Here is a 13,985-nt window from a genome sequence, read left to right as displayed (position 1 = left end):
TTTGGCTCAGGTGAGAGTTTCTGTGTTGTGTTTAAATGGCTCAGATCCTGTGTGTGTGTTTCACATCATGTTTTGTTAAAGCTGCTGTTTTCCGACAAACTCAAACATTTCCTTGTGGTTTCACTATTAGATGGATTTAAAAACACGTATATGTATTAAAAAGGCGTGAACACTGAACAGAGGTTGTCTGGGACATAAAACCAAACATTTTAAAACATTTATTGCAGTTCTCTCACTGAAATATTTTAAATATTTAGCTCATTTTCTTCTGATTGTTCTGGATGTTTTATTGGAGGAGCTGCACAGAGATGATTCTCTGCTGCTGATCAGGAAGAGAAGCAGCTGTCAGACACTAACAGTGAAGCTGAAGCTGAATCTGAGGCTGGACAGTGTTTTTATACACAACTTTAATGTGAGTCTGAAGACAAATTGCAGAATTCATGAGTCATAGTTAATATGTGTGCTGATGACGCTTTTATTGTGAAGGTGTGTACCGGATGTGTTGCAGCCCTCACTGCCTGCAGGCTGAGAAACAGAAACAGTTTGTGATGAACCAATCAGAGTGTTGAGGTTTCCTGTGGAGCTCCGTCACATAGAGGCTCCATCAGTGAGGTGAAGTCCTCAGAGGACATCAACAACTATGGAGCTTCTTCCTCTCGTGTGTCTCTGTCTGCTGAGCTGCTCTGGAGACGGTAAGAAAACTGATCATCATCACTGACAGTTTGTCATTTCACTTGATTTCATCTGAACAGGAACAATGTGGAAACATGCTGGATGTTAATCAGGCTGCTTCCTGCTTTAAGTGCGCACGAGACACCTGCTCAGCGCCCGGTGACGTCACATGTACCCCGATAATCAGCGCACATCGATAGTATTGATCGGATCGATTATAGAAGAGTTACAGCAGAATGATAATGAGTTTTATCTCGAGGTGCTTTATAATTATGTGTCGTCATCACTGCTGTGCGTGTTCGTGCGTGTGCGCATGTGCGTGTGCGTCGTCTCCATCCTGCTGCAGACTCTGGCAGGTTTCACAGAAACTCTTGTGATGAAATGAAACCTTCCGGATGTTGTGATCGTTGGACTTTGGACTCTTTTATCGGAGGTGAAATAAAACGCGTGTGTGTCTGAAGCTCCTGAACAAACTAAAGTAGTTGATCAATAAAACAGAGACGTGACTCGGATCATCATCCGCCCTGCGCTGCGGCCACGGTCAGTCCTGAAGGGGAGACCCGGTCCAGCTGGACCAGGTCCTGTAATGTCCCCAACAAGTCAGACACTGTTGACACTGGAGGAGCCTGTCGAGATATTAACACTTAACAACCAGTTCAACACAATGTGAGCAGTTATTAAGAGTGATCAGGAAGGACTTGATAGTTAATGAGTAACTCCTGAATCACTGTGATTTATAGACTATATAGGAGATGATGAGTTACTGCAGATCAGACTGGAGATAATCAATGAATCATCAGGTGATGATCAGTTCATGAGGAGGGCAATAAAGATTATCTTCAGCTGTAAACGCTGCAGTGTGCAGCAGCTTTAACACCTTCTAACTCCACTGAAACCTAAAATAAAATAAAAACTGTTTAAAGTTTTTAAATACAAATGGAAACAGCTTCAAGTAAATCTGAAGCTCATGTTAGCTGCTGCAAACTGCTGTTTGTCAAGAACTCTTTCTTTGTTTGTTCATAGCTCTGTAAAAAACAAACGCTGCATATTTCACCTTTGATTATATTAAAATACCCATTTATTGACAAAATATAACTTATTGTTAGTATAAATATATAAAAAAATATATATATAAAAGTATGAATTTGCAGCAGGCTTCTGTAAACAGATGTCAGAGATGTCAGCTGTCTCTGCTCAGAGAGACGCTTCAGTGAACATGTCACAACACACAAAGGTTTGAATGTGATGTCGACTCCATCCTCTCTGACACCAACGTGATCCGAACACAGAACACAAATGAAATCAAGTTGTGTGTTGGACTTTGGACTCTCTGAATAAACTAATGTAGTAATAAAGTGAACAGACACTGGTCAGTTCATCATCATCCGCTCTGAGCTGTAAGAATATGAACTGACAGAGGTTGGTGCTTGTTAGCAACATGTTCGAATTCTGCAGTTATATATTATTAAAAACTAAACTAAATGTCCATCATTGTTCCTCAGAGTCCAAGATGACGTCCTCAAATGTCTCGTTCTGTCCACAACACAAAGATATTCAGTTTACTGTCACAGAGGAAAGAAACAGAAAAGACTCACATTTAATTGAACATTATTGATCATGTTGAAGTGAAGATTAAATACATAAATCTTCATGTGAGTCGAGACTCAGAGATCCTGAAAGTGTTTGGACTTGTTCTCTTTTGTCACAAACCAACGATCACAGCAGCTGGAGGTCTGATAACTGACTCAGGGTCAGCTGGGAATCTGTCTCAGTGTAGCTGCTAGTTTATTGATTATCAGCATCAGATTCATTTGTGACTGTGTGTTGATTTGTTCATAATTATTTCTTTCATTTATTAACACATTCATATAAAAACCAGAGCAGTGTATGTTGTCGTCTCTCTACCACTCACACTTTTTATCAACAGTGTAGTAAAACCTGTTTGTGTGGTTTGACTTGATCTGGGTGAGACATCGTCTGATAAATGATAAGATCTGTCAAACCAACAGATTCTTAAAATGTTTCCTGAATGAAACTTTAATCTGATGTCCTGAGAAAGTTCAGTGAAACAACATGTGTGTTCAGCTGTGGAACAGGATAGTTTGGTGGTTAGTTGTGTCTTTGAATCCAGTCCAATAAATCAAGATGTGACATGAATAAAACTACAACTTCTCCTGGTGTTATAAAGATGAACAGTTTCCACAGCTGAACACATTTTGTAACATTCAGACACAAACGCTCGATAACAGAAACCTGATTAACTTTACTGTAAGATTAAATATACTTAAAATATGTCAGTACAAGCTGGACACAACCAAAACTATCATGTTAGAGGAAACAGCTGTTTGAGTTTTTGTTGTGTAAAGTTGTTATCTGACTTTGTTTCCTGATGACTCAGCATGTTAACATACTGAGTAACATGTTTTTATCTTCCAGCTGTCAGAGTGGTCGTGGAAGAAGACAGTGATGCTGTTTTACCCTGTTGGATCAGAACCAAGGAGAACCTCGCAGGAAAACTGTTTGACTGGAAGAAAGATGGTCAGAAGAAGAAGGAGGTGTTCCTGTATGATGCAGGCGTTCATTACAATAACGGCCGTCAAGGTCAAGATGAGCAGTTCAAAGGTCGAGTCTCATTTTTTCAAGATCAACTGCAGAACGGCAACGCCTCCATAAAGATCACAAGAACAAAGATGGCCGACAGCGGGAACTACAGCTGTGATTTTCCACGTCATCAACCGAGACAAACATCCATCATCGAGCTTGTTGTTGGTGAGTGTTTTCATTAAACAGTTAAAGATGTCGCTCATTTACTGCTGCGACTGGTTCCAGAGTCCCAGATGGACTTTTGTTCAGTGGTCAGAATCCACATCTGGCAGGGCCTCGAGCCCACAGAGCTGCAGCCACATCTGGAGAGACGACCTCATAACGAACTTAGAATTGGCAGAATAAATCGGATGAGAAACTTTACTCTGTATATATATATAAAAAAAACTCAGTGGAGGCTGTCTGAGGCCCCTCTCCCCCCTCACAATACATAATGGTTCAGTCCACCCCTGCAGCTGCAGGAGCAGAGAGGCTGCTGCTCATCAACATGTCTTTACCCAAGAAAGCAAAATCAGGGAGACTTAAATGACAGGAAAGGGCAGAAATCAAGGAGAGGGAAGACAACTCCTCACATATTTCTTTCAGAAGAAAGGTGAGCTCAGTTCACAGCTGCCACAGTTTAACAACAGTTAAAGCTGTCAGCAGCTGTAAAGATTGAAGGCAGACAGACAGCCATGAATCTAGTTTCTCAGTTTGAGCAGCAGCAGCTTCCTCATCCTCATCTCATCCCTCATCATGTGCTGACTGAAAGTTATTATTACAGGTCATCATTTCACATTGAGGTCGCAGACCTGACGGTAAAAACAGTTCAAATTTGGAGCGATAATTAGCTCTTTGAAACTGAGACCGTGACTGCCTGTGGAAGACAGTTATGTTAATGCAAGATGATCCACCATCATTTTCAGAGGGTTAAAATAACTGAGGTGGAGATTAATTCCAGCTTTAAGATCATGGTGATCAAGCTCCCCTAAACTGACACAAATTAGACCACGGACCCCTGTCTGATGAGATTTTGTCCCAGGGACCCCATCTGAAGATATTTTTGCTTTTAGATGTTTTATTACAGAAAGTGCATGAACCTGTTGACCAACATAGACACACATTTTGTCATTGTGTTACTTATGGAACCCCACCCCATTTTAAGAACCACTGGATTAGAAAACGAGAGTGTTTGATCAGCAGTTTGGGACTCTCACCTTCCTGCTTTGCAGTAGGAACAGAGGAGAACATTTCTGGTGCATGCAGACTGTGTGACTTAATACAACTCTCAATACAAGCAGGGAAATGTTTATATTTTCTGGAAATCAGAAGATTAAATCGCAACAACCATATAGCCCCATATATGTATTTTTTTTTACCCCAAATCCAAAGTCACCACCTGTGAGTCTTCAGCTGTGGAGATAAATTAGAGCTGCATGCAGGACTTCAAGGGAGACAGTGAGCAGTAACCAAGTGTTCTTTTCAGAAATATGGTAGTTATTTTCAAAACTATCATTAAAATGCATAGTTTTATATAAAACAGCATAACATTTTTTTGCCGGCCTATACAAGGGCCCAGTTTTCTTTTCATGGGGCCCAAAATCCCTGGTGGCGCCCCTGCCTGCATCAAACATGCTGATATCAGAGACACACTGCAGATTATGTCTCTCTGTACAATGAAGCTTCAGCCGTCTGTAGGAGATGAAATATGACTTTTACACAGTATTACCTGTCTGTTTCAAAACTATCTAACATGTGTTTGTTTTGCCTTTCAGGTCGAGTCTTAACCTCTTGGGGTTCATTTTAATTGTTTGCGTCTCTGCCTCTTAATATTTACTCATTTTAAACAGTTTAATACAAAAACCAGGAGCAGCTGATACATGTCCACTACATCACTGTAAAGCAAACACTCTGAGGTTGATCAGGTGTGTTGATCTGATTTAAAGCTCAGAGAGAGTTGAACTGCTAAATGATTCAACAGAGAAAAAAATGAAAGTTTTCTTTTTTTTGTTTGTTTCATTTCATTTTCTAGATTAAATTAATAAATTATAATCCGGTCCATCAGGCTGAAATTCTCAGGATCTCTCCCTCAACTTGTCTAAAATATCTGAACCAAATTTTATGTTGCCAGACAGAAGAGGCTCTGAGATATTTTAGAAAGTGCAGTACAGATTATCTCCAGCAGATGTCCACAGAGCTCTCTAAAACTTCTCCAAAGTTACCAAATGATGATAATAAATCCCTTTAAGATGCTGAAAAATGTCCCTCAGTGTTAAAGTGGACGATAAAAAGATGTTGTGAGTGTTTAAATAAAGATTTACATATTTATTATCATTGAATCATGTCTCCTTAAACATATAAATAAAGTTTCTCTGTTATGTGGGTGTCCCGCTGCCACAGGAAGTCCCACAACACTCACTTCCATATATGGTCACACAGGTAATTTAATTGGCTGCTAACTCAGAGTGTTTTCGCGGTGCTGACTTCCCATTGGATGACAGCAGCTGTCAATAACACACATGTGGAGCTCGCGTACAGATGCTGACCTGTGATTGGCTGATGGAGTTAAAAGACCGTTAGGTTCGTCACTTCAGGTCGTAGAAAGATGCTGATTGGTTGGTTTTGTTCCGGGGCGTTTACTGATTTCAGAGATACTGAACATCATTGGTCAAATCTTTTGTCGATACTTTAAATTGATTAAAATGAAGTTGTTCGGAAAGTTTGACGAGCGGCGCTAAAAAATAAACGAGCGACACAATCGACTTTTATTGTGGTGGTTTTTAGTTCCGCTTCCGTTTAACCGAGCTGGATTTAATGGCTGGACTTTTGTCTTTAAAACGAGCCGCTGTTCGTCTATAAATGTCTGTTTTTACACCTATAAATACAGTTTAACTGCAGCTACACAGGCTAGCTAGTAAGTAGCTAACTGTTTACTGCCGTAAAGTGAGACGCCGCTGTTGTAATGTCGTAAATCTATATTTTAGGTTCCTGAATGTGTTGATAAAAACGAACCTGTGAGCTTTCAGGTGAGGTGTAATATGTGTGTGTTGACTTCTGACGTCAACATGAAAATATGATGTTTATGTTTTTATTATTTTTTACTGTAAATATCGGGTCGCGTGCATCCTGCGCACCTTATAACATTAAGAGACAGAACAGGTAAAAACATCCCAGGTGAGTCCTGATTCTGATGACGTCACTCTCCGCCTCTCACTAATTGTAAATTTCTGTTATCAGCTCCACAGGCCTCAATTTCAATTAATGTTATGATTATTTGCATTCAGACAGCTAAATTAAAATATTTCATACTAATACAGGTGCATGGACATATCAGGAGTGCTACTTTTAAAGACTGTGTTTAGTATTTTATGTAATTTTTTTTAGTGTAGCCCTTCAAATTGAGCAGAAATACTACATGAGAATCTGCCTCAAACTGGAACAAGATAAAAATGTTTGATCTACCTGTGAAACAATGCTGGATGCTTATATTTTGCTTTTTTATTTCTTTGTTCCTCTGTATTTTTCTCTTCCCATTGTACGCTGTAAAAAAAGCAGAGTATAGATGGAACAAAGATCCCACATTGTTTATTGTACTATAATTGTCCTTTCATATCTCTTGTTTGTTCTCAGGTGCAGCTCCAGAGCCAGTTATCAAGATACTTGATGAAACAAATCACTGGTGTCTGCTGCAGTGTGAAGCTCATGGTGATCCACTTCCTACATTAGAGTGGAAGGACAGTGATAACAACACTCTTCCTGCTGATACACCTCAGATCTCAGTAAGAGGAGGTCGATCATACATCACTGTCAACGTTACTGTGACCAAGACTGGCCGCTATCGCTGTGTAGCTACACAGGAGACACTCAGCCATCAGATTCCTGCTTTGACCTATGTGCGCCTGCCAGGTGAGGGATATTTTAGTCTTCAGAGAATTCATTTATTTGTGTCTTTCAAAAATGATCATGAGTTCAGACTGAACACACAGGTCATCAGCTCAAAGTCTGTTGACGTTAAAAATGTTTCAGACTGAAGAAACTCTGAGACTTAAAACAGAAAATAAAGATAAATGTGTTCTGGATGTGAATAAGAAGAAGTTGATGTTTGTGCTGCTGAAACATTCACTGTAAAAACTCTGCAGCTGTTAAATTAACTGGAATTCAATCAACTTTTGTGTTCAGTCTGAATTCACCTTTCAGGATCATTTACATCATTAATTACTGTCTGTATGTTGGATATGACGACGTGCAGCTGTGATGATACATGACAACAATCTGAACACAGACACTTGATTCATGTGTTCATTTAGTTGATTAATCAGAGAAACTTTGAGTCCTGAAACACATCTGAGCTCCGTCTCCTGGAGTCACACTGGAGCTGCTTCTGGTTCTGATGTCACAGGATCTTCATCACTGAATCTTTTTGTCAGTGACATAAAAGAATGATGTTGGTACCGGGCTCAGGTCCACTGAGGAGCTCAGACTGAAAGTGGTCCTGAACTCTGAGCCTCCTTTTCTGTCAAGTTTGTGGCTCCTTTCCAGTTGAGAGGCAGTTTCCACAAACGAGGCCTGTAGTGAAGCTCCACAGCTGCCTCTTCTGCTGCTGACTGTTTAAATCCTTCACACCGACTGTCTGTGAGTTCACACCTGGACAAGTTCAATGTACAGACATGTGGTGACTGAACAAAGATTTCTGCATCCACACACTAAAATGAATCACAGCACACAAAGTGAGTCTCACACACAGCTGAGCTGGTTGTTCAGCACATAATAACTAGGAGGTGTAACTGTGGAGGAACTGATGGACCCGACTGACAGAACTGGATCAGAACAGACAAACAGAATATGAGCTGCTGAGTGAGTAGAAGAGGAAACAGAAGATAATCTGACAGGACGCTGATCTGAAGTGATGAGTTATGATGAGAGATAATAACAACATGAGTCATTAAACATCATCACAGGTTTTAACTCACTCTGACTAAATATTCATCAAACGTTACATTCCTGCATCCAGAAAGACAAAAACAGAACAACAGCTGCTGAACCTTCACACAGTGTTACAGCTCAGTTTAACGTCACTTTATCACTTATTTCTTGTTCATCAGTCTGCAGCTGTTGTAGTTGTTTGATTTGATGTTTGATGATGAATCTAAATGATAAAAACATGAAACAAAGCTGCAGTTTTTAATAAATAATAAACGATGAGGCTCTTCTTCCTGTTTGAGCTGCTGTCGAATACAACAGAAGAATTCTAACAGATGTGATGATCAGTTTTCTGCTCCGGCAGCTGGAGACTGTCGATCAAATACACTCAGCGGACACTTTATTAGGTTCACCTGTACAATCTGTTAACCAGATCAGATTCAATACATCTTTATTTACACCGAGTAAATTAACCAGACAAAGAAAATTCAGTGTAACGTCCAACCAGAGGTGTAAAAAGCAGCGAGGAGCAGATTGTGCACATTCAGTTTGTATCAAAGTAACTAGTAACTATATCTGTGTGATTAATGTAGTGGAGTAAAAAGTACAATATTACCTTTTGAAATGCAGTGAAGTAGAAGTTTAGAGTACAATTATCAGCTCAGTAATGGAGTATTTGTACCCGCGTGTCTCTAAATGTTTGTTAATCTGAGTTGTTGTCAGAGACTCAAACAAAAAGCTTTTAAACACTTAATGTTTCATATTTTAAAACACAGTATTTCTCCGACTTTAGTGTCATAAATAATATATCAGACGACAAATCTCATGTGACATCATTTCAGGATTATATTTTTAGTGAGTCGTGACTTTTTTTTTTTTAAATCAACTTAAAGCTTTTTAACCTTAAACCAGTTTGGATGGTCGACTGTATAAAATCTAGACGAAGCCTCCAGGTGTGAAAGTGACTCCAGTGCTGAAGAGTCTTAAACCTGCGTTCTTTCTAACGGCCAGCAGGGGGCGACTCCACTGGTTTCAAGAAGAAGTCTAAATCAAGTGACAAGCAAAGTCATTTTCTCATAAGCTTACGTACGTAAGCTTATGAGAAAATGACTTTGCTTGTCACTTGATTTCTTCCCTCAGTAAACAGTCTCCTGATGAGTTCATGCTCTCAGTCTCTAGTTTCAAGTCTTCTTCAACACAACATGATGTTCATTTACTGGATTATTCTCCTGTTGGCAGTAAAACAGACCAGAAAGCAGGTGTGTGTGTTTGTGTGTGTGTGTGTGTGATTTAGGGGGCGTGGCTTCCTCTCGTGATTAACAAGTCAGATCCAATCAGGATCTCCTCCTCAGCTCCGCCCCCTCTAATCCAAATATGGTCACTTCTGGCTCCCAAAGGAAACAAGATTTTTTTATTTTTTGACGGCTGTGATGTCAAACTGGAGGCTTCAAACCAGCAGCTTTTATTGTTATATTGAGCTTTTTATTCTGTTTGTCTTCACACTCTTTGATCCTCATTGTAATCCAGGAGAATAATTTTAATCACGTTAACTTTCTTAATATATTTGTTTATTTATGTTCACAGGTGCGGCTACCAAACCTTCTGTCAGCGTACTTAAAACAGATAGTGAGACGGTTCTGCAGTGTGAAGTTCTTGGAGCTTCTCCAAAACCTAAAGTCGAGTGGAAGGACAGTTCTGGAAACATCCTTCCTGTTAAAGATCTGAAGGAAACAGAAAGAGGAGACAGCTACGACATCGTCCTTAAAGCTGCTTTAACCAAGACTGACAACTTCCGCTGTGTCGTCACTCAGGAAGAAATCAACCATCAGATTTATGCTGAGAGTTATGCGACGGTCAATGGTGAGATTCTTCTTTGTGTTTTAATATTTCAAACAACTTAATGCCTTAAAATCTGTATTATCTGTTAACTCAGGTTGTCTCTTCTTTATTTGATTCTGTCTGAACATCTGAAACAATGAAGTGTGACAAATATCCAAACACAGAATAAATCCTGCAGCAGTCCAACACTTCTTCATGACTCTGAACATAAAGGCTGTGGAGCTGCAGTTTTTACTGGACCATGTAAACTTGTAATTATAAGCGTTGTGTTGCAGTGAAGGTCCAACATGACAAACAGCTTCCTGGTACTTTATTCATGAACTGCAGCAGAGTCGGTTCATTACAAGATGAGTTTTAACTTTAAAATCCAGCGTTGAAGTTTTGAGTTGCAGTGAAACTCAGATGAGAACAACAGATGAAGTGTAACACTGTGGTTTATAAATGTGAGCAGGAGTCTTCCTCCTCTGTCTGAGCCTGAAACCAGGAGTGAAGAAATGTTCACCACCTCCAACATTTACTCATGTTGGACTTGTGATGTAGAATCAGAGTCATGACACAGTTTGTCCACTAGAGGGCAGCATCAGGCTGATTTTACACTGTTAAAAAGTCCCTCTCATTACAAACAGGCACATTTTATATTAATCACATCTAAAGGATCCTGATCAGGTTTTAAAGATGTTTCAGACAGAGTGAAAAATTCCGTCTTCTGCTGAGACTCGACTTCAATAATCTACAGACTGTGTTGATGTGCTGCCATCAGGGCCCAATAACTGTGGACCCGACCAGCACCAAGAAGCTGACAGTGATTTTAATCTCCATGTTTGTGGACAGTAGTCAGTGGTGGAAGAAGTACTCGGATACTTTACTGAAGTGACAGAAGCAGAAACACAAAGTAAAAATACTCTGTTACAAGTAAAAGTCCACTTGAGTAAAAGTGTAAAAGTGTCAGTAAAAGTGTTGTGAAGAAGTTTTATATTTTCTCAGATGATCCTGTGTTTTTACTGTCAGATCAAAGTGATGAATGGAACTAAGTCCATTTGTTTCTTCACTGCTGGGACCAGAACCAGAAGCAGCCTCTGAGCTGTGGAGCCCAGCAGGAGGAAACTGGACCTGAGATCAGAGCTAACATCACTGTTCCTGCTCACATTCATCCCAGTGGAGTTTTCATGTGGAACAAGTTCAGACTTCAGGAGCAGACTCACCTTTAGTGGTTCTGTGTGGGCTGTGAGGTCCAGTCTGCTGCTGATCATCTGACCTCAACTTCTGACTCTCACATCCACTTTCATCTGTTTCAGGACTTTCTGCTGGAGTGATCGCTGCCATTGTAGTTCTCAGCATCCTTTTAGTTGTTGTTAGTCTTCTATTTTTGCTTTACGTCAAAGGTTGCATCCCACTAAATCACAAAAAAGGTGAGTTTAAATATCATATCAACATGTTACTGATAAACATCACAACTCATTGTTTACATGTATCTGATGTTCAGAGTCTTGACAGATGTTTTATCCTCTCTGACGTGAATCATTCTGTTGGTTTTTCCACTGGAGACATTTGAGATGTTCTTGAATATAACTGTGTTGTTCTTCCTGCAGACGAGGAGAAGAGAGAGCCTCAAACTGAACCCGACTCATCGACCTCGCTGAAATAATCCCGCTGATCCAGAAATGTGACTCTCTTTGCATGTGCTGTGAAGTTTGCTGCTGCTGAATGTGTGAGTTGTAAGAGTGAAACATTTAGAGAAAGCAGTCAGAGTTTCAGACGATGCTGGATGACAGTGAGGACGTTTTGTCTGCTTGTTTCAGGCAGTTTAAGAGTTAAAAGCTGATTTAAAGTCAGTTTAAAGTGGAAATGAGTTTTTGGGATCAGGGTTGTGATGGTAGCAACGTGGAAATGAAGGTTGTTCTCACTTTGATGCAGAAGACGCAGATTTGGACTGAGGTGCACATTACTTGGCATTTGTTTTAAGGAGAAGATAGTTTTCAGCTGTGATCCTGTTGAGTATATTTAGTGTTCAGTAGTAACACTCACCTGATACGTCAGCTCGGCTCTTGTTGTTACTTCCACCGTTGATTCACCTCCACTGACTGAACACATTAACACACCTGTCACAGTCACATTACCTGATGAGGTCGCTTCTGTCTCAGGAGCTGTTAAAGTGCTTTCATTTAGTTTCCTTCATTGTTTTATTTAACATGGACCATAATATACATTACTATCAGCCCTTCACAATAAGAGCTGGTCCACATGCAGCACAGTGACATGTAGCTGTAACAGAAGAGAGCAGGTGGCCTTTAATGCTGACAGAACTGATTATTAATGAATCGTTCTGTCAAGTGAGAATTAAATGAATTCTGATATTTGGTGAGATTCAGTTCCACTCTTGTGCAGCTTGAAGAGAAAAAATGATGCAGCGAACAAACTTTGACTCTGTTATTAATGTTGTTGAGGACAAAGACGAGCTCTTTCTCTCTGTTCTATGTTGCTTTTATTCTTTTATTTTTATACTCTGATGATCTGAAGCGTCTCTAGCAGCTGGTCAGTTAATCACACGTCGCTGGTTCGATCCCCGGCTCCTCCCGTCCACATGTCCAAGTGTCCTTGAGCAACAGGCTGAAGCCCAAACTGCTCCTGATGGTCAGACCAGCACCTTGCATGGTAGCTGACTGCCATCGGTGAGTGAGTGAGTGAGTGAGTGAGTGAGTGAGTGAGTGAGTGAATGGATGAATGAGGGCAGCAGTGATGTATAAATGCGTCTATTTACCAAATATTATCAGACTGCTTGTAGAGCTTAAAGCTCCTGACTGAGCTCCACATGTGCTTTAAAACCATCAGACTTCACTGAACTGAAGCTGCTGTTAACACTGTCAGTCACTGTCAATATAATGTGACTTTATATTGTAGATTTGTGTTGTTGGCATTATTTGGGTCGAGCCTGTGTTGGTTCTTGTTTCTGTTTTAAGGTGCTCAGCAGTCTGTCAGGTCCAGTTCCACACTGATGGTTCTGTTGTTCACTGATGATGCTCTTGTCGTGTTTCAGGTCATTTCAGGCAGCGCTTCATCATTTCTGTACAAACGTTGGAATAAAACATGAAAACTGTCAAACTGTGTGTTGTGACTGTTTCTGATATTTCTGTCTTCAAACTGGGATCAAAGAAATAAAAGTGATTTTAATTTCTGGTCTGATTCTGAGATGATGTGTATTTTACAGACATTAAAACAGTTTGAATGAAACAAAATTTCAGATACGTCAGATTTAAAACAAAGCTTCTAACAAACAGACAGTTTACTGCACTGACATCTTCATTAATGATTTTTAATCCTGACACAATAAACTGTAGAAAAATTAGCTCCTAAAGTCTCATAAGACGATATTTTTAACTTGTGTGGTTTCCTGTTATTATTTTAATAACTTGTGTGTCAGTGAGCTTTTTTCATCTCTCTTTGTTTCCTGTCTTCTTTGAGACAGACAAAGCAACAAATATCTGGAAATATTCTGAAAATACTTGTCATAATTTCAGTTATTCTTAACAGATCGTTCACATGTTTACACTTATTTTCCTGATATGCTTGAAAGATAATTAATATTCTATAAAATCACCTCATTGTTTCTTCTTATCACAGTTATATTTGAATCACTGCTTTAGACAGAAGTGATTATAGAAAGCTTATAAACAAGATCACTGACACAAGATCAATGAGATTATTGGAATCATCATTTCATTTTTGTTACTCGGTTGTCAAACTAAAGTGATCACATGAATGTAGTGGAGTGGAAGTATGAAACGTTGTACTTCAGTACAGAACTTGAGTAAATGTACTTTGTTAGAATATATAAAAGTTTCCAGCACATTATTCATCATCACGTCTGTGTTTCCAGCTGCTCCTCTAACTTTCTCTCCAGTCCTTCACTTCACCCTCAGAACATCATTAACTGGACTGTGTTCAGATCCGGATTCTTCAAACCTGCTGAAACA

General features: G+C 39.7%; 1 protein-coding gene across 1 annotated transcript in view; it reads left to right on the top strand.

Moving 5' to 3' along the window:
- Positions 1 to 13,985, top strand: part of LOC119021758 (hemicentin-2-like) — a 76,561-nt gene that overhangs the window by 7,951 nt on the left and 54,625 nt on the right. Inside the window, exons 2-3 of the mRNA XM_037102257.1 lie at positions 613 to 692; positions 3,109 to 3,441. Of these exons, the coding sequence (XP_036958152.1) occupies positions 641 to 692; positions 3,109 to 3,441 (385 nt within the window). The 5' untranslated portion in view covers positions 613 to 640. The remainder of the gene's footprint in view (positions 1 to 612; positions 693 to 3,108; positions 3,442 to 13,985) is intronic.

Source organism: Acanthopagrus latus, chromosome 6 (assembly GCF_904848185.1).
Source record: "Acanthopagrus latus isolate v.2019 chromosome 6, fAcaLat1.1, whole genome shotgun sequence".
NCBI classification, from domain to species: domain Eukaryota; kingdom Metazoa; phylum Chordata; class Actinopteri; order Spariformes; family Sparidae; genus Acanthopagrus; species Acanthopagrus latus.
The sequence above is the reverse complement of the archived record's forward strand: the minus strand, read 5'-3'. Positions and strand labels throughout refer to the sequence as shown.